Source organism: Babylonia areolata, chromosome 17 (genome assembly GCF_041734735.1).
Source record: "Babylonia areolata isolate BAREFJ2019XMU chromosome 17, ASM4173473v1, whole genome shotgun sequence".
Classification (NCBI taxonomy): domain Eukaryota; kingdom Metazoa; phylum Mollusca; class Gastropoda; order Neogastropoda; family Buccinidae; genus Babylonia; species Babylonia areolata.
In genome coordinates, this window is record NC_134892.1 from 22,733,192 (window position 1) to 22,759,250 (window position 26,059).

The following is a 26,059-nucleotide window of genomic DNA, read 5'->3' on the forward strand; positions in this document are numbered from 1 at the left end:
GGGCATGGCGCGCGCGGTGGGTGAAGAGTTAATTAATTCAGCGGGTGGGCAGTGGTGCGCGGTGGTTCCACTCTGTGAGATGGGGCGGGACGTCAGGAATACAGTTTCAGCGTGCGTGGTGGTCGTCCACGGCCCGCCAGTGCGTGTCTGACACTGTGTGGTGACCGTCGTTGACAAGAAGAACAGGTTTGAGGATCAGACGCGGAAAGCACAAGAGCCGCGTAGTGCGTGTGTCCACCACCCCATCCAGTGTAATAATTATTATGACTGTGAAGAGATTGAGCGGGACTGTTCGGTTCACACTGAAGAAGGAGTGAAAAAAAAGGTACTGACGCTTGTATCACGGTAGCGAGTTGTGGACTTCATGAAAACATCACAGTCACAGCAGAAAAAAAAATACAAAGACAACAACAACAACAACAAGCAAACAAACAAAAAAAGACTATAAAAATGCCTCGTCCTGAGAAGCTATTCAACCCACAGATTAAACTTACAAATACTGGTATCACAACTCTGAATGGAAGGAAATGCGATTCTGGACTTCACAAAAGCATCCCCAGTGATGCAAAAAAAAAAACCACAAAAAACCCCGTGATATCTGACTTCAGCACACACACACACACACACACACACACACACACACACACTGATAGTGTCACTGAATTGCAATTATCATATCACACACAGGCAGAATTAATGGTGGCATTATAGTGACTGGAAGAACACGATAGCATCACTGGTGCAATAAAGCAAATATGATTTCGAGTTTCAAATAAAAAAACAACAACAAATAAATGAATGAATAAGCTATTCTTGTCGGTGGTATTTATTTCTGGTTGCTTTTGGCCTGTACAGTCTTCCAGCCTTATCGTCACAAACAATGACCAGTTGATGGCGAGGTAAAAGCGAGTCGGGTATATGTGACCCAAGATGAACTGACGGCAAACAGTGGAGTGAAACCTCAGATATGTCGACAGACGATGGGGTGACACCAGCAAACAGTGGGGATGTCGACAGACGATGGGGTGACACCATCAAACAGTGGAGACAGACCTCAGACTCGTCGACAGACGATGGGGTCACACCAGCAAACAGTGGAGACAGACCTCAGACTTGTCAACAGACGATGGGGTGACACCAGCAAACAGCGGAGAGAGACCTCAGACATGTCGACAGACGATGGGGTGACACTAGCAAACAGTGGAGAGAGACCTCAGACTTGTCAACAGACGATGGGGTGACACCAACAAACAGTGGAGAGAGAGACCTCAGACTTGTCAACAGACGATGGGATCACACCAGCAAACAGTAGAGAGAGACCTCAGACTTGTCAACAGACGATGGGGTGACACCAGCAAACAGCGGAGAGAGACCTCAGACATGTCGACAGACGATGGGGTGACACCAGCAAACAGTGGAGAGAGACCTCAGACATGTCGACAGACGATGGGGTGACACCAGCAAACAGTGGAGAGAGACCTCAGACTTGTCAACAGACGATGGGGTGACACCAACAAACAGTGGAGAGAGACCTCAGACTTGTTGACAGACGATGGGGTGACACCAACAAACAGTGGACAACTCCCTAAATGGATTGCAGTACATTTGGCCACCACATTCAATGAATGGTAGAGAAAAAGTAGTGACTGCACTACAAACTTGTACCACTCTAACCTCAACTCATCAAGGTACAATATAAAAACCAGTTAACGATATACTGAATAAACTTTGCTTTTTGTTGTTTTGTAATCCGAAACATATCAGTTAATGAACTTGCTACTGCATCGTCTTCAGATAGAATATTAGTTATTACACATTCCTTCGAAAAAGAAAGATAGAAAATAGGACAAGAAACGATTGCCAGAAGTTTTTTTTTCTCCACAAGTCGAACAGTCGCTGGAATCGCTACAGAAAAACTAAGCATGGGTCAATGCTTGCCGAAACAGCAGTTTCAGTTCCAAACAGGTGTCAAAGCGTGAAGCAAAGACCCATCCATATACGCTACACCTCATCTACTGGAGACAGTAAAGCAAGAACAAAATTTCAACGACACCGTTGAAATCAGACAAGCAAAAAGCGTGCGGACTAATCCATATATGCTACACCTCATCTACTGGAGACAGTAAAGCAAGAACAAAATTTCAACGACACCGTTGAAATCAGACAAGCAAAAAGCGTGCGGACTAATCCATATACGCTACACCTCATCTACTGGAGACAGTAAAGCAAGAACAAAATTTCAACGACACCGTTGAAATCAGACAAGCAAAAAGCGTGCGGACTAATCCATATACGCTACACCTCATCTACTGGAGACAGTAAAGCAGGAACGAGGTTTCAATGACACGGTGGAAATCAGACAAAAGCGTGCGGACTAATCCATACACGCTACACACCACATCAGCTTGAGACAGCAGGCAGGGTGGCTTCTTCGACACAGTGGAAGTCAAACGCCATGGCGACAAGGCTTCCAACTCACAGCATCACAGACTGCCCGGTTCAGAAGCCGTGGCTTGGAAAGGTGTCAGCATCCGGTCCACCTGGCAAAGCAGTCCTCGAAGGGGTTGCTGACGCTCGTTGGAGTAGACACAGGTATGGTTGCTGATGCCCGTTGGAGCAGACACAGGTATGGTTGCTGATGCCCGTTGGAGCAGACACAGGTATGGTTGCTGATGCCAGTTGGAGCAGACACAGGTATGGTTGCTGATGCCTGTTGGAGCAGACACAGGTATGGTTGCTGATGCCGGTTGCAGCAGACACAGGTATGGTTGCTGATGCCAGTTAGAGCAGACACAGGTATGGTTGCTGATGCCAGTTAAAGCAGACACAGGTATGGTTGCTGATGCCAGTTAGAGCAGACAGGTATGGTTGCTGATGCCTTTTGCAGCAGACACAGGTATGGTTGCTGATGCCAGTTAGAGCAGACACAGGTATGGTTGCTGATGCCTGTTAGAGCAGACACAGGTATGGTTGTTGATGCCAGTTAGAGCAGACACAGGTATGGTTGCTGATGCCGGTTGCAGCAGACACAGGTGTGGTTGCTGATGCCAGTTAGAGCAGACAGGTATGGTTGCTGATGTCCGTTGCAGCAGACACAGGTATGGTTGCTGATGCCTGTTAGAGCAGACACAGGTATGGTTGCTGATGCCTTTTGCAGCAGACACAGGTACGGTTGCTGATGTCCGTTGCAGCAGACACAGGTATGGTTGCTGATGCCAGTTATAGCAGACACAGGTATGGTTGCTGATGCCTTTTGCAGCAGACACAGGTATGGTTGCTGATGCCCGTTGGAGCAGACACAGGTATGGTTGCTGATGCCTGTTAGAGCAGACACAGGTATGGTTGCTGATGCCAGTTAAAGCAGACACAGGTATGGTTACTGATGCCAGTTGCAGCAGACACAGGTACGGTTGTTGATGCCTGTTAGAGTAGACACAGGTATAGTTGCTGATGCCCGTTGGAGCAGACACAGGTATGGTTGCTGATGCCCGTTGGAGCACAGGTATGGTTGCTGATGCTCGTTGCAGAAGACACAGGTATGGTTGCTGATGCCAGTTAGAGCAGACACAGGTATGGTTGCTGATGCCAGTTAGAGCAGACACAGGTATGGTTCCTGATGCCAGTTAGAGCAGACACAGGTATTGTTGCTGATGCCTGTTGCAGCAGACACAGGTATGGTTCCTGATGCCAGTTATAGCAGACACAGGTATGGTTGCTGATGCCAGTTAGAGTAGACACAGGTATGGTTGCTGATGCCTTTTGCAGCAGACACAGTTATGTGTGATGTCCGCACAAAGGTTCTCTGGAACTGGTAACAGAACATCATCAGAACGTTGAACATTATAAGTATGAATCAGAACAATGTTATATCAATGAGAACATAGTGGTGTATATCTATATCTATATATATATATACTCGATCAGAACATGGTTAGATTGATAATTAAAGTGTTGAATCGATCACATCATTGATAAGAAAAGCGTTGAATCGATCAAATCACCGTCCAGGCAATCAGAACACTGTAAAGTCAAACTCAAATGTTACACGTGGGGGGAGAACGAATAAAGGGAAAGAGAAAGAGGGGCGAGGGAGAGGGCGAGAGAGGGAGAGAGAGAGAGAGAGGGAGAGACAGTGAGAGAGAGAGAGGGAGAGACAGTGAGAGAGAGAGAGAGGGGGAGACAGAGAGAGAGGGGGAGAGAGAGAGAGGGAGACAGGGAGAGAAAGAGAGAGGGAAACAGAGAGAGAGAAAGTGAGGGAGGGAGAGAGAGAGAGGGAGAGAGGGAGAGAGAGGGGGGAGAGAGGGAGAGAGAGGGAGAGAGAGAGGGGGAGAGAGAGGGCGAGAGGGAGACAGAGAGAGAAAGAGAAAGAGAGAAAGGGAGAGACATTGAGAGAGAGGGGGGGAAGGAGAGGGAGACAGAGAGAGAGAGGGGGGGAGACAGGGAGAGACAGAGAGAGAGAGGGAGACACAGAGAGAGAGAGGGGGGGGGGGGGGGAGGGAGGGAGAGAGAGAGAGGGGGGGAGAAAGAATGTACAGCATTACAATGAATGCCTGAAAATAGTATGTACGTATTTTACTCCCTTTGATTTCATTCTCTGACATGGGGCTCAGTTTTACGAAAGAAAATGAAATTACAGGGAGTTCCATCTCTTCCTCACACACACACACACACACACACGCACGCACACGCACGCGCGCACACACGCACACACACACACACACACACACACACACACACACGCACTGACACACACACGCACACGCACACAAACACACACACGCTCACACACACACACACACACACACTGAGAATCTCTGAAACAGAGGCAGTGACAGAGAGATACTGACACACACAGGCAAACATAATCACACACACACACACACACACACACACACACACACACGGCTAAGAAAGCGAGAGAGAGAGAGACATTCAAACACACACACACACACACACACACACACACGCACACACACGCACGCGCACACACACACAGGCACACACAGAGCACACACACACACACACACACACACACACACACACACACACACACACACAACAAGACTGGTCCAGAGATTGAGCTCTGGAAAGAGAGAGGCAGGGATACACAGCGACAAAGATACACAGAGACAGCGATACACAGACACACACACACATAATACATCTATAGAACAAGAGAACGCACAGATTCAAACCACCTCCACAATCCAAACACATCTAAACAAAGGCAGACATACACAGAGCGACACACATTGTACAGAGAAGAACAGAACACACATTCAAACCAGAGATACACAGAGAGACACACACACACAATACTGCCATAGAACAAGGCAACAGACGTTTAAACCACCTCCAATCAAAACACAGCTTGACAAACGTAGAGACACACAGAGACACACACACACAGTACAGAAAATATACCTTCAAACCACCTCCACAATCTAAACACAGCTCGACAGACGTAGAGATACACAGACACACACTGAACACAGAATAAGAGAACTCACACGTTGAAACCACCTCCACGACCGTTTCTCACACCAAACGTGACCTGTGTTCCTCCACGCACGTTCGTGTGCGCTCGATTTGGAACGCAGCGGTTATGAATTATGACTAACAAACTAAATAAACGCATTCTTAAACACATCACACACCGTAAAAAACTCACCCAAAGACTGTCAGACACACGCACACTTGCAGTCTGGAACGATTCTTTTGCTTTTGAGCAGCGACACACAGCAGCAGCTTCGGATAGCATCGCAACACATCTGCCGCCGACACAGATCACGAGCGATTTGCATAATATATGCCACGCGGCTGGCCCGCCTTCAAAGCGGCTCGCGCTGCCTTCACGGCGGTGTCGACTATCATTTGTGCCCTTCCCCCCCTCTCCCCCCCCCCCCATTCGTGTTCCACGGTTTGAAATTTGTGCTCCTGTGTGAAGTCATTTTGTTTATTTTATCAATTCATTGGCGATGTTCTTCGTTCAATCATTTTCTTTCTTTAAAAAGAATATCTTTTCTACATACAGCAAATACTGTGTAGCGTATATGGATCATTCTGCACCCTTTGACACCGGCCTCAATCCTTGGGCTGAATTTTTTTCTTTCTTTTCATTCTTTCTTTCATTCTTTCAATCATCAGTCATTCTTTCTTTACCTGTTTCAATCATCATCCGGTCTTTCTTTCTTTCTTTCTTTCTTCTTCTATCATTCAATCTTTCTTTGATTCATTCATTCTTTTCCATCACCATTCAGTCATATTATTCAGTTCTTTCTGTCTGTCTTTCTTTCCTTTTATTTATCTATTTGTTTTTGCTTCTGTTTGACTCGTGTGACTTTTTCTGCTTCTTTCTTTCTTTCAGTAATCGTTCAATCATTAATTATTTATTTCCATCATCATCATCATCATCACCATCATCATCATCATCACCATCATCACCATCATCACCATCATCATCATCATCATCACCATCATCATCACCATCATCATCATCACCATCATCATCATCATCATCACCATCATCATCATCATCACCATCACCATCATCATCATCACCATCATCATCATCATCATCATCATCATCATCACCATCATCATCACCATCATCACCATCATCATCACCATCATCATCATCACCATCATCATCATCATCATCATCATCATCACCATCATCATCATCATCATCATCATCATCCAGCTGACGGCCACAATCGTCATGTTGATTCTTCTGCCGCGACTACAGAAGGTTGCGTGGAGATAGATCGAGATGGTGTCGTAAAGAAGAGATAAAGGACTAGACCTTTCTTCTAAATTTTCTTCTTTTTTTTTTTCCCCTTCGTGTTTTTCTTCTAGCAGGCCAATTACTCTGGTGATAATAATTTTAATCTCATGTTAATATTGATATTAGCATTATTTTACTATATTATGTACTGTTTGTTTATTTGTTTTATTTCATTATTTCATTACTTACTGTTTATGAATGTTATTTGATACAATTCATAATGTGGTTCATCAGCCGTCATGATAAAAGTGAAGTGCAACGTTGTGAGCACAGTAAAGCTTTAAGCTTGTTGATGCTCTTTTGTCATTCATTGCATTGTAATCATGTGTATTGTTGAATAATTAAAGATTATTTAAACCAGCTAGACAGATGAGAGAAAAAAAAGTAAAAAATTAACATTACACCTACTCTATGTGGGTTTTATCAGCAGACTGTACTACTTTTCGCTCTTCACCTTCTCAGGGGTAGCTGATTCTTTCTTATTACCTTTCTTTCGGTTATCATTAAATCTTTCTTTCTTTTTTCATTGTCTACTTTCTTTCTTTTAACCATCTTCCAATATTCCTTTTCTTCTTTCTGTCTGTCGTTCAGTCTTTCTCTCTTGGTTTCATTTATCATTCATTTATATTCTTTTCAAGTTACATGATATTTCTTTTTGTCTTTAAATCTTTCTTTCTTTCTTTCTGATTTGTTAAAGAAAGTTTATCTAGACACACACCGTGGCACAATGCTTCCACTCTTTTATTCTTCTCCAAAGTATATTTCAGATGTCTATCAAGTCTGACAAATAAACTGGCATATTATAAAGTATATGACAAAACATTCGATACAAATCAAATCTGTTGCTATTCTGAATATGAGAACTCCAATTTTGCCATCGACAATCAATTAATGTTCTACAAAATACATGCATAAATTCGCTGGTACCTCCGACACCTTGGTTCAGTTTCAGTTTCAGTTTCACTTTCTCAAGGAGGCGTCACTGCGTTCGGACAAATCCATACACGCTACACCACATCTGTTGAGCAGATGCCTGACCAGCAGCATAACCCAACGCGCTTAGTCAGGCCTTGAGTGCATGCTTACATATTTGTGTACCTATGAAAGTGGATTTCATTTTACGTAATTTCGCCAGAGGACAACACTCTCGTTGCCATGGGTTCTTTTTCAGTGCGCCAAGTGCGTGCTGCACACGGGACCTCGGTTTATCGTCTCATCCGAAAGACTAGACGCTCAGTTTGATTTTCCAGTCAAACTTAGGAGAAAGGGCGAGAGCGGGATTCGAACCCACACCCTCACGGACTCTCTGTATTGGCAGCTGAGCGTCTTAACCATTCTGCCACCTTCCTCTTCCTTGGTTCAACCATACAAAACGAAAATCATACTCACAAAGTTTCATTCTCACATTAGACACCCAATTTCTCTGGCCTCTATTATCTAAATCTAATAGCATTCTATAGAAGAAGACAGAGAAAGAGACAAACAGACAGTTAGTGAGAGAGAGAGATAGATAGATAGATAGATAGATAGATAGAGAGAGACCGGAGAGAGAGAGAGAGAGAGAGAGAGAGAGACAGACAGACAGACAGACAGACAGAGAGATAGATATAGAGATAAAGAGAGAGAGACTAGACAGAGAGACAGACAGACAGACAGAGTCAAAGAGAGACAGGCAAAGAGAGAGGGAGACAGAGAGAAACAAAGAGAAGCACTGGGACATATATATAGACGGAGAGACAGACAGAGAGAGAGAGAGAGAGAGAGAGAGAGGGAAAAGTATTCCACATAAATTGACTGGGTGGTCATTGTTTGGGGGGGTATCATTCACGCAAGGCGACCATCGCTTCCTACGCCGTGTCGCAATGCTATTTTTAGCTACAGCTTGCGTGTCAGCAGCTGTGTTTCGTCAGTGCAGAATTAAGCCAGGTTTCTGGTCGATATTTTTTATGTTGCGAGCATTTCTGTTACGACAAACACCTGTTTCGTGCATTGCAGCAAACTAATGGGCAATTTTCCCCATTCTATTGTCTGTATATGCAAACGAAAATTTCGTGCGTTTTAGCCAACAATGCAGGCATCGGTTTTCAGGGGAATGAATCGTGTTTCTGATAAACAAAGGCCGGTAATTTCCAACCTCATTAAATTTTTGGGTTCAGGATTGCAGCGCAGGTGTGAAAAAAAAAAGAAAAAAAAAGTTCCGTATTTTAAGGACATTTCCTTTATTTCTCTGTTTCATACGCAGTTTGACACGATGCTAAGAAATTGTTTGTTAAATAGTATATGCGCTGAGAGAAGTTGTGTCATAACTAGCCTCTTTTCTTCGCGTGACGTTTGCATAATGAACCTATTAATAGAAATTTGTTCTCACTCAGAAATGGTATTAAAAATAAATAAATAAAAATAAAATAAAAAAAATCCCACGAAACTAACAGGCATGTCATTGGACAGGAAGACAGGCACATGACGGTAAGGGGATACTGGTGTGTAGAGTGGACTGATTCGGATATCACAGTTTCTTTACCAGATAACTAAATAAATAAAGGTCCAGATGCAAAAGTTCTTTGAAACCAGAGTGTTTCCTAGTCAGGAAACGACTCTCTGGATATCTTTTGCTTGTGACCTAGTTCTCCTATCATTCAATGCCGGCTCTGTGCCTTGATCCACAACTGAAGCAAACACTGGGCAAATGCTGAACACGTAGCAAGAAGCTGAACAGAGTGTCACGATGCTGTTTCGGTAAACATGCTGATCATGGTTTGGGCGTTCGTTACTGGCAGTGAAATTTCTCACAACCACAATACCTGATACGATAAACACCCTGCAGTTTTACGTTTCTTACGCATCACCAACAGTAACAACCACTATCATCAATATCGCAATAGTCATCATTACCTGTCGATCTTATACATCTTTGCCTTTTTTTAAAATTAAGTTGATGATGACGATAACCATGACGATGATGACAATGAAGACGGTATCTGAAACAGGTCAAAGATCACATTTTATTTCTTATTGTTTCTAAATAAGACACATCGGCATGACTATCATTATCTATCTACAAATATCATTATCAAAAAAATTTAAAAGTTGTTTCGCCGACAAACTGTCATGATAACAATTGTTTATCAATTTACATCGTTATCAGATAATAGTTTAGACCCCATACTGCCATAATTACAATTGTTCTCACCAAATCAAATGATGCACTCTCTCTCTCTCTCTCTTAAAGATAAAAGATCCGTTGGTTGAACACTGGATCGGAATTCCAATGCCTGACAGATTCTGACAGATACTACTGTTTCTCTCGTATATGATATAGCTGGAACTTAGTGACACATTACATGTTTGTTGAAGAGATGCCAGAATATCAGAATCACACAACATTGTCTTCTCAATTGATGAAGATATCCCTTTTAAAAAGATAGTTTGTCAGACTCATCCAACACTGTTAACCCAGATATATTCTGTCAATCTTATCAGACCCATCCAACACTGTCCCCACAGATATATTCAATCAATCTTATCAGACCCATCCAACACTATCCACACAGATATATTCACTCAATCTTATCAGACCCATCCAACACTGTCCACACAGATATATTTACTCAATCGTTTTCAGCCACGCGAGGTGGCAGAGTCCGACAGTGACATTCTTGGCATTCTTGGTCCCGCACAAACAAAAAGAAAAACGTGTGCTCGGGGTTTGATTAGAGGTTATGGTTTTGATGTGAGTTAGGATTACAATGATTGCTTTGACATGTGAAGATTCTGGATTGATGCTGGACAACATGCGTCAATCATTCTGTTGCAAGACAAGGGAGATAACTTCGCTGCTGAAAACTGCTGCCTGGGGAAGTATATATTTTTTATCTTCTAGATTTTTTTCGTAAGTAAAAAACGGACAGAAAAAAACTCTCTAATATATATGTAAAAAAACTGTATTCTAGAGTGTTGTTGGTTCGATTCCAAGAGAGAGAGGAGTTATGCAGGGGGGATATAGGATCGACTAATGATGCACTCACTCACTCTCTCCTCACATCAATAGCAGGGCCACATTGAGTGGTTTTTATAGAGTGATTACTTTACAATACAGCACACACATTAAGCAGTTCACAAGCAGAAAACTAAAATACACATGAGTTTGAAAAAAAAAAAAGCTTCTATGATTTTATACGTATGATGAAGTGTGTTTCCTCCATACCTATTTTGTTTGTTTATTTGTTTGTTCGTTCGTTAGTTTGTTGTTGTTGATGATGAAGATGTCGTTGTTCACAGTAAGCCACTTGCCAGATGGTGCCAGAAGACGTATTGTGGATGTCTCTGACCGCTGGAAGACACTGGATGTAAGTGATGCAGGACAAAGCTGGTGACGCCATATTTCCCCAAACAGCAAGATCTGCATATTTGGATATACAGAAACTTCCCCCTGTCCTACTCCCCTTTCAGTCAAACGTCGGTTGGGCGTTGATTTTGTTGAGGATTGCATTAGTTGATGATAGCTCTTGTTGAGGACTGTTTCTGCTGAGGGCTGCTTTTGTTGATTGCTTCTGTTGGGGGTTGCTTTTGTTGAGGGTTGCTTCTGTTGGGGGTTGCTTTTGTTGAGGGTTGCTTTTGTTGAGGGTTGCTTTTGTTGGGGGTTGCTTTTGTTGAGGGTTGCTTCTGTTGGGGGTTGCTTTTGTTGAGGGTTGCTTCTGTTGGGGGTTGCTTTTGTTGAGGGTTGCTTCTGTTGGGGGTTGCTTTTGTTGAGGGTTGCTTCTGTGGGTTGCTTTTGTTGAGGGTTGCTTTTGTTGGGGGTTGCTTCTGTTGGGGGTTGCTTTTGTTGAGGGTTGCTTTTGTTGAGGGTTGCTTCTGTTGGTTGCTTTTGTTGAGGGTTGCTTTTGTTGAGGGTTGCTTCTGTGGGTTGCTTTTGTTGAGGGTTGCTTCTGTGGGTTGCTTTTGTTGAGGGTTGCTTTTGTTGGGGGTTGCTTTTGTTGAGGGTTGCTTCTGTGGGTTGCTTTTGTTGAGGGTTGCTTTTGTTGAGAGTTGCTTTTTTTGTTTAGGGTTGCTTTTGTCGAGGCCTTTTCCCCAAAAATAAAACGACACGGGTTGAAAGAAGTAAAAGTGTGGCCCAGTTGTGGTGAAAGACTGTCCGGCCATAGGATCTGGGATCAGACTCATCTCTACACATTATGGTCTTTGTCTTCGGCGTTTTCATCTTCATCACCACCGGTGGGTCCTTGGGGAAGCAAAGGTTCTTTCTCCTCCTCCTCCTCAGGTGTCTCCTCAGGTTCTTCCTCCGTGTTCCTGAAGAAAAAGGTGGCGCCATTAGCAAAGGTATTGCCAAATTTAATTCTACTGTTATCAGCCAACCATTGGTTTTAGATTAGTCGTTTTAGGTTGTTTTTTTTGTTTTGTTTTTTTAAATTTTATAAGACGTTAATATTATTATTATTATTATTATTATTATTATTATTATTATTATTATTATTATTATTATTCCTATCTTTGTTTTGCAACTATATGCCTTATTGCAACTCCGAAACTCTAAAGCAGATTTGATCTGCATGTCTTTCAACTGTCGCACATGTAAGAAATCACACACACACACACACACACACACACACACACACACACACACACACACACACACACACACACACACACACACACACTCACATGCACACTACGTGAGGCAATAAGGCAGGGAAGTTCTTTTTCCAGATGAAAGGGACACTGCTTCATGAAAAATGTCCACAATCCCTCACCTTGATACACTGATGTCTGGCTGCTCTGACAGTTTGCTGTCAGCAGGCGAGGGACCTTCTCCACTCTCTCCTGACTTGGGTTCCTCATCTGCCTGTTTTCCTTCATTGCCTGAAGGCGAGGGTTTCTCCGGGATGCTGCCCGGGGGATGTCTTCCCATCAGGTTCTGGACTCCTGGCGTTCGCGAAGTAGATGGAAAGGGCTGGCCACGAGATCTGTTGATGGAACAAAAAGTATTTGAGTGGATTGATTACAGTCACATCATTCTATTCCTGGCTTGAAACAGTTTGGTGCAGTTCAGCACTTCTACTTCTGTAGTTTGGTTGGTCAGTATTTGAAAACAAAGGCGCCAAGTTGTGCGAGGCCAACAGGACTGCTGCAGCTGTTCAGAAGAGGCAGGCCAGAAAGTCACGAGCAAACAAGCTCCCTGACAATGGTATGCCTGTCTTTGTCTGCCCCAACTGTCAGCGAACATTTCGTGCGCAGATTGGACTATTCAGCCATCTGCGCATTCACAGATAGATTCATGAGCATCCTCCCCCCCCACCCCACCACCACCCTCCCCCCATCCCCCAGCTGGATGACAACGATGGTCATCATCGATCTCGATGGACACACACCACCATTTGAAAACAAAACCGAGCAGAGCCGGAGAAAATTAAAAGGAAGGAGGGAAAGGGAAAGAGGAGCCACAAAAAAAGACAAGAAGAAGAAACAAAAGTGAGAAACAACCATCTCTGTCTGTCTGTAATCTCCTGATAGGTCTTCAAGTGAGAAACAACCATGTCTGTCTGTATGTAATCTCCTGATAGGTCTTCAAGTGAGAAACAACCATGTCTGTCTGTATGTAATCTCCTGATAGGTCTTCAAGTGAGAAACAACAATCTCTGTCTGTATGTAATCTCCTGATAGGTCTTCAAGTGAGAAACAACAATCTCTGTCTGTATGTAATCTCCTGATAGGTCTTCAAGTGAGAAACAACCATCTCTGTCTGTATGGAATCTCCTGATAGGTCTTCAAGTGAGAAACAACCATCTCTGTCTGTATGTAATCTCCTGATAGGTCTTCAAGTGAGAAACAACCATCTCTGTCTGTATGTAATCTCCTGATAGGTCTTCAAGTGAGAAACAACCATGTCTGTCTGTATGTAATCTCCTGATAGGTCTTCAAGTGAGAAACAACCATGTCTGTCTGTATGTAATCTCCTGATAGGTCTTCAAGTGAGAAACAACCATCTCTCTCTGTATGTAATCTCCTGATAGGTCTTCAAGTGAGAAACAACAATCTCTGTCTGTATGTAATCTCCTGATAGGTCTTCAAGTGAGAAACAACAATCTCTGTCTGTATGTAATCTCCTGATAGGTCTTCAAGTGAGAAACAACCATCTCTGTCTGTCTGTATGTAATCTCCTGATAGGTCTTCAAGTGAGAAACAACAATCTCTGTCTGTATGTAATCTGATAGGTCTTCAAGTGAGAAACAACAATCTCTGTCTGTCTGTATGTAATCTCCTGATAGGTCTTCAAGTGAGAAACAACCATCTCTATCTGTATGTAATCTCCTGACAGGTCTTCAAGTGAGAAACAACAATCTCTGTCTGTATGTAATCTCCTGATAGGTCTTCAAGTGAGAAACAACAATCTCTGTCTGTATGTAATCTCCTGATAGGTCTTCAAGTGAGAAACAACAATCTCTGTATGTATGTAATCTCCTGATAGGTCTTCAAGTGAGAAACAACCATCTCTATCTGTATGTAATCTCCTGATAGGTCTTCAAGTGAGAAACAACCATCTCTATCTGTATGTAATCTCCTGATAGGTCTTCAAGTGAGAAACAACAATCTCTGTCTGTCTGTATGTAATCTCCTGATAGGTCTTCAAGTGAGAAACAACCATCTCTGTCTGTATGTAATCTCCTGATAGGTCTTCAAGTGAGAAACAACCATGTCTGTCTGTATGTAGTCTCCTGATAGGTCTTCAAGTGAGAAACAACAATCTCTGTCTGTCTGTATGTAATCTCCTGATAGGTCTTCAAGTGAGAAACAACAATCTCTGTCTGTATGTAATCTCCTGATAGGTCTTCAAGTGAGAAACAACCATCTCTGTCTGTATGGAATCTCCTGATAGGTCTTCAAGTGAGAAACAACAATCTCTGTCTGTATGTAATCTCCTGATAGGTCTTCAAGTGAGAAACAACCATCTCTATCTGTATGTAATCTCCTGACAGGTCTTCAAGTGAGAAACAACCATCTCTATCTGTATGTAATCTCCTGATAGGTCTTCAAGTGAGAAACAACCATCTCTATCTGTATGTAATCTCCTGATAGGTCTTCAAGTGAGAAACAACCATGTCTGTCTGTATGTAGTCTCCTGATAGGTCTTCAAGTGAGAAACAACAATCTCTGTCTTTGTCTGCCCCAACTGTCAGCGAACATTTCGTGCGCAGATTGGACTATTCAGCCATCTGCGCATTCACAGATAGATTCATGAGCATCCTCCCCCCCCACCCCACCACCACCCTCCCCCCATCCCCCAGCTGGATGACAACGATGGTCATCATCGATCTCGATGGACACACACCACCATTTGAAAACAAAACCGAGCAGAGCCGGAGAAAATTAAAAGGAAGGAGGGAAAGGGAAAGAGGAGCCACAAAAATAGACAAGAAGAAGAAACAAAAGTGAGAAACAACCATCTCTGTCTGTATGTAATCTGATAGGTCTTCAAGTGAGAAACAACCATCTCTGTCTGTATGTAATCTCCTGATAGGTCTTCAAGTGAGAAACAACCATGTCTGTCTGTATGTAATCTCCTGATAGGTCTTCAAGTGAGAAACAACAATCTCTGTCTGTATGTAATCTCCTGATAGGTCTTCAAGTGAGAAACAACCATCTCTGTCTGTCTGTATGTAATCTCCTGATAGGTCTTCAAGTGAGAAACAACAATCTCTGTCTGTATGTAATCTGATAGGTCTTCAAGTGAGAAACAACAATCTCTGTCTGTATGTAATCTCCTGATAGGTCTTCAAGTGAGAAACAACCATCTCTGTCTGTATGTAATCTCCTGATAGGTCTTCAAGTGAGAAACAACAATCTCTGTCTGTATGTAATCTCCTGATAGGTCTTCAAGTGAGAAACAACCATGTCTGTCTGTATGTAATCTCCTGATAGGTCTTCAAGTGAGAAACAACCATCTCTCTCTGTATGTAATCTCCTGATAGGTCTTCAAGTGAGAAACAACAATCTCTGTCTGTATGTAATCTCCTGATAGGTCTTCAAGTGAGAAACAACAATCTCTGTCTGTATGTAATCTCCTGATAGGTCTTCAAGTGAGAAACAACCATCTCTGTCTGTCTGTATGTAATCTCCTGATAGGTCTTCAAGTGAGAAACAACAATATCTGTCTGTATGTAATCTGATAGGTCTTCAAGTGAGAAACAACAATCTCTGTCTGTCTGTATGTAATCTCCTGATAGGTCTTCAAGTGAGAAACAACCATCTCTATCTGTATGTAATCTCCTGACAGGTCTTCAAGTGAGAAACAACAATCTCTGTCTGTATGTAATCTCCTGATAGGTCTTCAAGTGAGAAACAACAATCTCTGTCTGTATGTAATCTCCTGATAGGTCTTCAAGTGAGAAACAACAATCTCTGTATGTATGTAATCTCCTGATAGGTCTTCAAGTGAGAAACAACCATCTCTATCTGTATGTAATCTCCTGATAGGTCTTCAAGTGAGAAACAACCATCTCTATCTGTATGTAATCTCCTGATAGGTCTTCAAGTGAGAAACAACAATCTCTGTCTGTCTGTATGTAATCTCCTGATAGGTCTTCAAGTGAGAAACAACCATCTCTGTCTGTATGTAATCTCCTGATAGGTCTTCAAGTGAGAAACAACCATGTCTGTCTGTATGTAGTCTCCTGATAGGTCTTCAAGTGAGAAACAACAATCTCTGTCTGTCTGTATGTAATCTCCTGATAGGTCTTCAAGTGAGAAACAACAATCTCTGTCTGTATGTAATCTCCTGATAGGTCTTCAAGTGAGAAACAACCATCTCTGTCTGTATGGAATCTCCTGATAGGTCTTCAAGTGAGAAACAACAATCTCTGTCTGTATGTAATCTCCTGATAGGTCTTCAAGTGAGAAACAACCATCTCTATCTGTATGTAATCTCCTGACAGGTCTTCAAGTGAGAAACAACCATCTCTATCTGTATGTAATCTCCTGATAGGTCTTCAAGTGAGAAACAACCATCTCTATCTGTATGTAATCTCCTGATAGGTCTTCAAGTGAGAAACAACCATCTCTATCTGTATGTAATCTCCTGATAGGTCTTCAAGTGAGAAACAACCATGTCTGTCTGTATGTAATCTCCTGATAGGTCTTCAAGTGAGAAACAACAATCTCTGTCTGTCTGAATGTAATCTCCTGATAGGTCTTCAAGTGAGAAACAACAATCTCTGTCTGTATGTAATCTCCTGATAGGTCTTCAAGTGAGAAACAACAATCTCTGTCTGTCTGTATGTAATCTCCTGATAGGTCTTCAAGTGAGAAACAACAATCTCTGTCTGTCTGTATGTAATCTCCTGATAGGTCTTCAAGTGAGAAACAACAATCTCTGTCTGTATGTAATCTCCTGATAGGTCTTCAAGTGAGAAACAACCATGTCTGTCTGTATGTAATCTCCTGATAGGTCTTCAAGTGAGAAACAACCATCTCTCTCTGTATGTAATCTCCTGATAGGTCTTCAAGTGAGAAACAACAATCTCTGTCTGTATGTAATCTCCTGATAGGTCTTCAAGTGAGAAACAACAATCTCTGTCTGTATGTAATCTCCTGATAGGTCTTCAAGTGAGAAACAACCATCTCTGTCTGTCTGTATGTAATCTCCTGATAGGTCTTCAAGTGAGAAACAACAATCTCTGTCTGTATGTAATCTGATAGGTCTTCAAGTGAGAAACAACAATCTCTGTCTGTCTGTATGTAATCTCCTGATAGGTCTTCAAGTGAGAAACAACCATCTCTATCTGTATGTAATCTCCTGACAGGTCTTCAAGTGAGAAACAACAATCTCTGTCTGTATGTAATCTCCTGATAGGTCTTCAAGTGAGAAACAACAATCTCTGTCTGTATGTAATCTCCTGATAGGTCTTCAAGTGAGAAACAACAATCTCTGTATGTATGTAATCTCCTGATAGGTCTTCAAATGAGAAACAACCATCTCTATCTGTATGTAATCTCCTGATAGGTCTTCAAGTGAGAAACAACCATCTCTATCTGTATGTAATCTCCTGATAGGTCTTCAAGTGAGAAACAACAATCTCTGTCTGTCTGTATGTAATCTCCTGATAGGTCTTCAAGTGAGAAACAACCATCTCTGTCTGTATGTAATCTCCTGATAGGTCTTCAAGTGAGAAACAACCATGTCTGTCTGTATGTAGTCTCCTGATAGGTCTTCAAGTGAGAAACAACAATCTCTGTCTGTCTGTATGTAATCTCCTGATAGGTCTTCAAGTGAGAAACAACAATCTCTGTCTGTATGTAATCTCCTGATAGGTCTTCAAGTGAGAAACAACCATCTCTGTCTGTATGGAATCTCCTGATAGGTCTTCAAGTGAGAAACAACAATCTCTGTCTGTATGTAATCTCCTGATAGGTCTTCAAGTGAGAAACAACCATCTCTATCTGTATGTAATCTCCTGACAGGTCTTCAAGTGAGAAACAACCATCTCTATCTGTATGTAATCTCCTGATAGGTCTTCAAGTGAGAAACAACCATCTCTATCTGTATGTAATCTCCTGATAGGTCTTCAAGTGAGAAACAACCATCTCTATCTGTATGTAATCTCCTGATAGGTCTTCAAGTGAGAAACAACCATGTCTGTCTGTATGTAATCTCCTGATAGGTCTTCAAGTGAGAAACAACAATCTCTGTCTGTCTGAATGTAATCTCCTGATAGGTCTTCAAGTGAGAAACAACAATCTCTGTCTGTATGTAATCTCCTGATAGGTCTTCAAGTGAGAAACAACAATCTCTGTCTGTCTGTATGTAATCTCCTGATAGGTCTTCAAGTGAGAAACAACAATCTCTGTCTGTCTGTATGTAATCTCCTGATAGGTCTTCAAGTGAGAAACAACAATCTCTGTCTGTATGTAATCTCCTGATAGGTCTTCAAGTGAGAAACAACCATGTCTGTCTGTATGTAATCTCCTGATAGGTCTTCAAGTGAGAAACAACCATCTCTCTCTGTATGTAATCTCCTGATAGGTCTTCAAGTGAGAAACAACAATCTCTGTCTGTATGTAATCTCCTGATAGGTCTTCAAGTGAGAAACAACAATCTCTGTCTGTATGTAATCTCCTGATAGGTCTTCAAGTGAGAAACAACCATCTCTGTCTGTCTGTATGTAATCTCCTGATAGGTCTTCAAGTGAGAAACAACAATCTCTGTCTGTATGTAATCTGATAGGTCTTCAAGTGAGAAACAACAATCTCTGTCTGTCTGTATGTAATCTCCTGATAGGTCTTCAAGTGAGAAACAACCATCTCTATCTGTATGTAATCTCCTGACAGGTCTTCAAGTGAGAAACAACAATCTCTGTCTGTATGTAATCTCCTGATAGGTCTTCAAGTGAGAAACAACAATCTCTGTCTGTATGTAATCTCCTGATAGGTCTTCAAGTGAGAAACAACAATCTCTGTATGTATGTAATCTCCTGATAGGTCTTCAAATGAGAAACAACCATCTCTATCTGTATGTAATCTCCTGATAGGTCTTCAAGTGAGAAACAACCATCTCTATCTGTATGTAATCTCCTGATAGGTCTTCAAGTGAGAAACAACAATCTCTGTCTGTCTGTATGTAATCTCCTGATAGGTCTTCAAGTGAGAAACAACCATCTCTGTCTGTATGTAATCTCCTGATAGGTCTTCAAGTGAGAAACAACCATGTCTGTCTGTATGTAGTCTCCTGATAGGTCTTCAAGTGAGAAACAACAATCTCTGTCTGTCTGTATGTAATCTCCTGATAGGTCTTCAAGTGAGAAACAACAATCTCTGTCTGTATGTAATCTCCTGATAGGTCTTCAAGTGAGAAACAACCATCTCTGTCTGTATGGAATCTCCTGATAGGTCTTCAAGTGAGAAACAACAATCTCTGTCTGTATGTAATCTCCTGATAGGTCTTCAAGTGAGAAACAACCATCTCTATCTGTATGTAATCTCCTGACAGGTCTTCAAGTGAGAAACAACCATCTCTATCTGTATGTAATCTCCTGATAGGTCTTCAAGTGAGAAACAACCATCTCTATCTGTATGTAATCTGATAGGTCTTCAAGTGAGAAACAACCATCTCTATCTGTATGTAATCTCCTGATAGGTCTTCAAGTGAGAAACAACCATCTCTGTCTGTATGTAATCTCCTGATAGGTCTTCAAGTGAGAAACAACAATCTCTGTCTGTCTGAATGTAATCTCCTGATAGGTCTTCAAGTGAGAAACAACAATCTCTGTCTGTATGTAATCTCCTGATAGGTCTTCAAGTGAGAAACAACAATCTCTGTCTGTCTGTATGTAATCTCCTGATAGGTCTTCAAGTGAGAAACAACCATCTCTGTCTGTCTGTATGTAATCTCCTGATAGGTCTTCAAGTGAGAAACAACAATCTCTGTCTGTATGGAATCTCCTGATAGGTCTTTCCCCTGGTGGACTAAGACACAAAATGACTTATCTAAACTTGACTTATCCAGGTTATGGATGACTCGACCTCTTTTGACACAAATCGACTTATTCAAGTTATGGAACGTCGAATGTTTTTAAGAGAAAACCTACCAAATGGCCTTTTAAAAAATGTGATCATTCTTCATCTTTTCGCATTGGTAGCCTACATGATACATTTTATTAAACAATATCAGCGGATAGATTTTTTGGTATAAATATTTATTATCTTTCTGATGTCCAGTTAAAGACAGGCCATAATTTCAATTACGTTTGGGGAATATATCTGGTCTTTTCCTTTGTACACTTTTTTAAAAAATTTGTCCTCCACGCATTTTACATACTGGTTATGCATTGGTTCATTTTTTAACTACATGTACAATGTTTGTACATGTGTCAACTTTCACGTATTCTTTTGCTTGTCGCATGCAGAATCCAGACCTCTCTCTCTCTCTCTCTCTCTCTCTCTGTCTCTCTCGATATATATATATATATATATATATATATATATATATATATATATATATATATATATAAAGAGAGAAAAAAAAAGGAAAAACAAACACATCAATCTGTCAAATATTCCAAATTTTCGGAATGATCACGTTCCTTCCTCAAGGGATAAGTTGTTTACATGTTACCATGGATATGTAAATAGATAGATATACATACATATATATAATAAAACCTTTCCCACAGCCAGATTCAATGCTGCAATTATTAAACCATACACGTTTTTGAGATTTCACTGTAGTGGCAGTAAACCTTCCTTGAGCAATCAACAGCAGAATCAAGCTGAAATCTACAATAGCTGTTATTCATTATTCAAGCAATTCGCCTCAGTTTACCATCTCAGAAGTAGACGGCATCAACAACTGGTCAGTATGTCAGATTTGATCACCGGCTGCAAAATTTGCGCTTGTCTAGCTTTTGAGGATAAGCAGGTTAACCTACAGATAGACACAGAGTGACCCTATGCAAAGCTCCTTTTAAATCGAACATACAATAAGAATTTTCTGACATGAAAATTTTCTGAATTTCTTGTTCTTCTTCTTATCATTTATTTATCTATCATTATTCCTTTTTTCATTTCATTAATTAATTAATTAATTAACTTATTTTTTATTCATTTATTTATTTTTATTTTTATTTTTTTCATTTTAAAATTTATTATTATCATTATTATTATTATTATTATCAATAGCATTATTATTATTATTTATTTATTTGTTTATTTATTTATCTTTTTTTTTTTTCTCAAGGCCTGACTAAGCGTGTTGGGTTACGCTGCTGGTCAGGCATCTGCTTGGCAGATGTGGTGTAGCGTATATGGATTTGACCGAACGCAGTGACGCCTCCTTGAGCTACTGATACTGATACTGACATGACCCAGCATGCTGTAAACTGAGGAATCTACCTATTTCCTTGTAAAATTTTCGACAAAATCTACTTTAATTACAACAGATTTTATGCTAGTTTTCTTATATCACTTTAATGGTAAAGATCCACGCCATTCTGTCAAATTTCAATGTGTTGGTGTGAGCTAGCATATCAAGGGTTAAGTAACATGATAACCTTTGATTCAAAGTAATTCCTCTGTCAAAACGTACCTCTCTGAATCCGGATTGTTTTCAAAAAGCATCCTCGTTTCCTTGACAGGTTTGGTTGTAGAAGGTGTCAACCTTGATGATGATAACAAAGAAACACAGAGTAGATTTCAATCATTATGAAAAAAACAACAACAAACAAACAAAAAAAACAAAAAACAAAACAACAGCAGCAGTAACACGTGCAACAGCAACGCAATAACAGCAGTTACAACGGATAGGAACCAGAAAGAAAAGACGCTGAAGACGGGAAGAAGAAGACGTATCAGTAGCTCAAGGAGGCGTCACTGCCTTCGGACAAATCCATATACGCTACACCACATCTGCCAAGCAGCGCAGATGCCTGACCAGCAGCGTAACCCAACGCGCTTAGTCAGGCCTTGAGAGAGAAAAAAAAGGTGAATAAATAATAGATAAGCGTACATAAATAAGTAAATAAGTAAAGAAAGAAAGAAAGAAAGAAAGAAATATTGACGAAGGAGTAACATACAGACACACAATGTGAGAAAAAGAGGATTTGTTGATCAGCCTGATACCATGACAACCACTAGCGGGGAGCGGGGTAACGGGGCAACAGGCGCTATATAAGTATCAATTTCATTTAAAAAAAAAAGAAAAGAATATAAAATGAAAACCAGGAGAACAAATGATTAACAAATAACAAAGAGTGGTAACTCTCTCCCTTCACAAGATACACAACTTCAAGTCAGTGCTGCTTTTGCTACCGATTCAGCTAGCACAGGGAAATAAAAGGCACATTGGAACAAACCTATATATGGTGTTCGCAAATATTTATGACTTAACAAACTTCACACACACGTCTGTGCGCGTTCACTTCAGTTTACCTGGTTGTCTGTGGAGGTGGTGGTTTTTCCCCTTCACCTCTCTCCTGCCTTGGGGGTTGGGTTTCTTCCATTTCACCACCATCCTTCTGCGAGGGTTTGTCCCCGCCCTGTCTCCAGTCTGCTCCTGTGCTAGGAGTGCTTCCGGTCTGTCTCCTGTCTGCTCCTGTGCTAGGAGTGCTTCCGGTCTGTCTCCTGTCTGCTCCCGTGCTAGGAGTGCTTCCGGTCTGTCTCCTGTCTGCTCCTGTGCTAGGAGTGCTTCCGGTCTGTCTCCTGTCTGCTCCTGTGCTAGCAGTGCTTCCGGTCTGTCTCCAGCCTGCTCCTGTGCTAGCAGTGCTGACGCTCTCTCCAGCTTTATTCTGGGCTGGACTTGCTCCCGCTGTTTCCGTCCTGCCTGTGGGGTCGGGAAGCTCCCGGTTTGTCCCCATCCCGTCTTGGCTGTCAACGCAGTTAATTACTAAATAATAATAATAATAATGGTACTTATATAGCGCTGAATCTTGTGCATAGACAAATCTAAGCGCTTTCGCACCAGTCATTCTCACGCATGCATAACTCTAAAACTGAAGAAACTAAAGACAAGGAAGAGGCAGGGTATGGAGGCTATCTTACAATAATAATAATAATGATAATGATAATAATATTTATATAGCGCTGAATCTTGTGCAGAGACAAATCTAAGCGCTTTCACACCAGTCATTCACATGCATGCATAACTCTAAAACTGAAGAAAGTGAAGACAAGGAAGAGGCAGGTGAGAGAGGCTATTTTGGGAAGAGGTGGGTTTTAAGGCCAGACTTGAAAGAGCTGAGTGTGGAGACCTGACGAAGCGAGAGAGGAAGTTCATTCCAATTGCAAGGTCCAGAGACAGAGAAAGAACGGCGTCCAACAGTGGAGTGTTTGAATCTGGGTATGCGTAAACATAGTGGATCCGAAGCCGATCGTAGAGGGCGAAATGGAGTGTAGAGGTGAAGGCAGCCACAAAGATAGGAAGGGGCAGATTTGTGAATACATTTATATACTTTATTTTGTGTGAGACAGGGAGCCAATGGAGATGTTGCAAAAGAGGAGTGATGTGCTCAGATCTTTTCTTTCTGAGGACCAGTCGGTCAGCACTTTTGTATGCACTGAAGGGACTGAATGGAAGACGCAGGCAAACCAGACAATAGAGAGTTACAAACGTCAGTTCCCTACATTAAGCACTGAGGAGTGATTCCCTTGGCTGGTAGTTGACTTGACCAGTCCACCAGGTTTTTGCTCTGTCTCACTACCGCCTTTGCACGTTGTTTGTTGTATGCTTGTTTCTATGTGGCTTTCTTGTTGTCGTTTACATTATTGGCGTCAGTTCTTACGTTTGATTCGATCTATTTTATCTTTATCTTTGAATGTTTACGTTAATTTTCCCAGTATTGTTGATCTTGCTGATCTTTCTCTTTGTGGGGCCAAAGCATAGGATCTGGCCCGGTCATTATGGCTTTATGCCTTGCAATCCACTCAGCGTCGGTTGAACTTGGAGACCCTATCCCTGAGTCTCTGGGTTCTGCGGTTCATGACTGGACAATGTGTTTGTTGAAACGCAGTGTAGGAGGAGGGCTTCTCCAATAAAATCAGTCAGAGAGTGGTGAAGGGGTTGAGTGAGAAGCAAGGTCATACCTCCCCCCCACTCCCCCCATTGCCATCCAAGTGAAAGGGTTGTTAAGTCAAGGTCATGCCCTTACTGTGGTCATTGTTGAAGGTGAGGGTCGTTTAGTCAAGGTCTTACCTGCCCCTGACCTGAGCAAATCACCTTCTGTTAGGTGTTCCAGGCTCCTGGGACCCTTGGGGATGAGCTTACCACACACGCGCGCGCGCGCACACACACACACACACACTGAGACACACACATACACACACACACACACCAATAACACACCACACACACACACACACACACTGACACACACACACACACACACACACACACACACACACACACACACACACAACTAACACATCCCACACATTCCCCGCTAACATTCTTCTCCACCCCCCACCGACCCCCACCCACCCCCACACATACAGAGAAAGAGAGAGAGAGGGAGGGGGGGGGTTGAGGGAGAAACAGAGAGACAGAGAGACAGACATAGAGACACAAAGACAGAGAGAAAGAGACAGAGACACAGAGACAGAGACATAGTGACAGAGAGGCAGAGACAGAGAGAGTAAAAGAGAGTAATGTGAAGCAAACAAACCAGGAACAACATTTGCAGAAGAAAAGGGCACATGATCACAGTTGCTCACCTCGGACGAGTTGTGTCAGCTGATGGCTCCATCAGTCGATCTCCCTCACTCTCTCTAGTCTCCGATACTGCTGCAGCTGGCTCTTCTTCTTTATCGCTTGGATGAGAGAGTTGTCCCCCCTGTGGAGCTGAATCTCCAGTCAGGATGCTAATTGCAGTGCCCGGACCTCTTCCCAACCCATCTGGGAGTCCTGAGGTTTGTGCAGCAGATGTAGAGGGCTCGTGATGAGGTCTTTCGACAGAAAAAAAAATGTATTTGAGTGGATTTCTTCTGTCACAAATATCCCTGCCTCACAGCAGCAGTTGGTGCAACTCTATATTCCTATTGATGTAGTTTCGTTGGTAAATATTTGAAAGAGAACAGGGTCAGGGAAAATGAGAAGGGAGGGGAGGGGGATTGGAGAGGGGTTTGGGGGGCGGGGGGGGGGGCAGTGGTGGGGGGTGTGGTGGGGGAGGGCGAACCGAAGAGGAGCCAACGAAAAGGCAAGAAGAATAAAACCAAACTGAGCAACACCAAATAAGCCATATTGCATATGTGATAGAGTAAAGCTTGGTGAGGGGCCTATAATTTATATTTAGAGATATAGAATTAGCACATCCTTGCTCACAGCGCCAAGTTGTAACAAGGTACACTTGGTGGTAAAGGGCTGTGGTTTAGGGATGGATTTAATTTTGATAAAAGAATTGTAACATTAAAGGGAAGGATTTGGATCTATTCTGTTATGGATCTTTATCCTGTCATAAGGATATTTTCAAGGATCAATATCCTGTCGGCGACGCCACTTTTGTAGCCGTGTACCGAGTGGTTCTTCAAGGGTACGGACGGTACAAAAGAACTAAACAAAATTGATTGATTGAATGAAAGGATAGACAAGATCCCACGCACAGGCCAGGAACATATAGAGGCCAGTCACAAATGGGTTTTTCTATTGTTTTATTTACAATAGTTATGTTAAAAGAGAAGACATAAAAGAGAAGACCTAAGAAGAGCCAAAGAAGAGAAGAAGTAATGGAGAAGGCAGCGCAGCGATACGTAGCGAGATGTCGGCCGTTGTGGGGACACACACGACCAACACACTGCTCG

At 42.1% G+C, this 26,059-nt stretch overlaps 1 protein-coding gene across 14 annotated transcripts in view; it reads right to left on the minus strand.

The window, feature by feature from the left end:
• Positions 1-9,775: 9,775 nt before the first annotated feature.
• The window catches only part of LOC143291755 (uncharacterized), a 35,622-nt gene continuing 19,338 nt past the window's right edge, over positions 9,776-26,059 (minus strand). For 13 of the 14 annotated variants that reach the window (XM_076601868.1, XM_076601865.1, XM_076601862.1 and 10 more), the window contains 5 exons: positions 24,977-25,207; positions 22,700-23,134; positions 21,858-21,929; positions 12,535-12,747; positions 9,776-12,073 (listed from right to left, as the gene is read on the minus strand). In XM_076601868.1, the coding sequence (XP_076457983.1) occupies positions 11,950-12,073; positions 12,535-12,747; positions 21,858-21,929; positions 22,700-23,134; positions 24,977-25,207 (1,075 nt within the window). In that variant the 3' untranslated portion in view covers positions 9,776-11,949. The remainder of the gene's footprint in view (positions 12,074-12,534; positions 12,748-21,857; positions 21,930-22,699; positions 23,135-24,976; positions 25,208-26,059) is intronic. The other variant, XM_076601870.1, reaches the window with a different exon arrangement.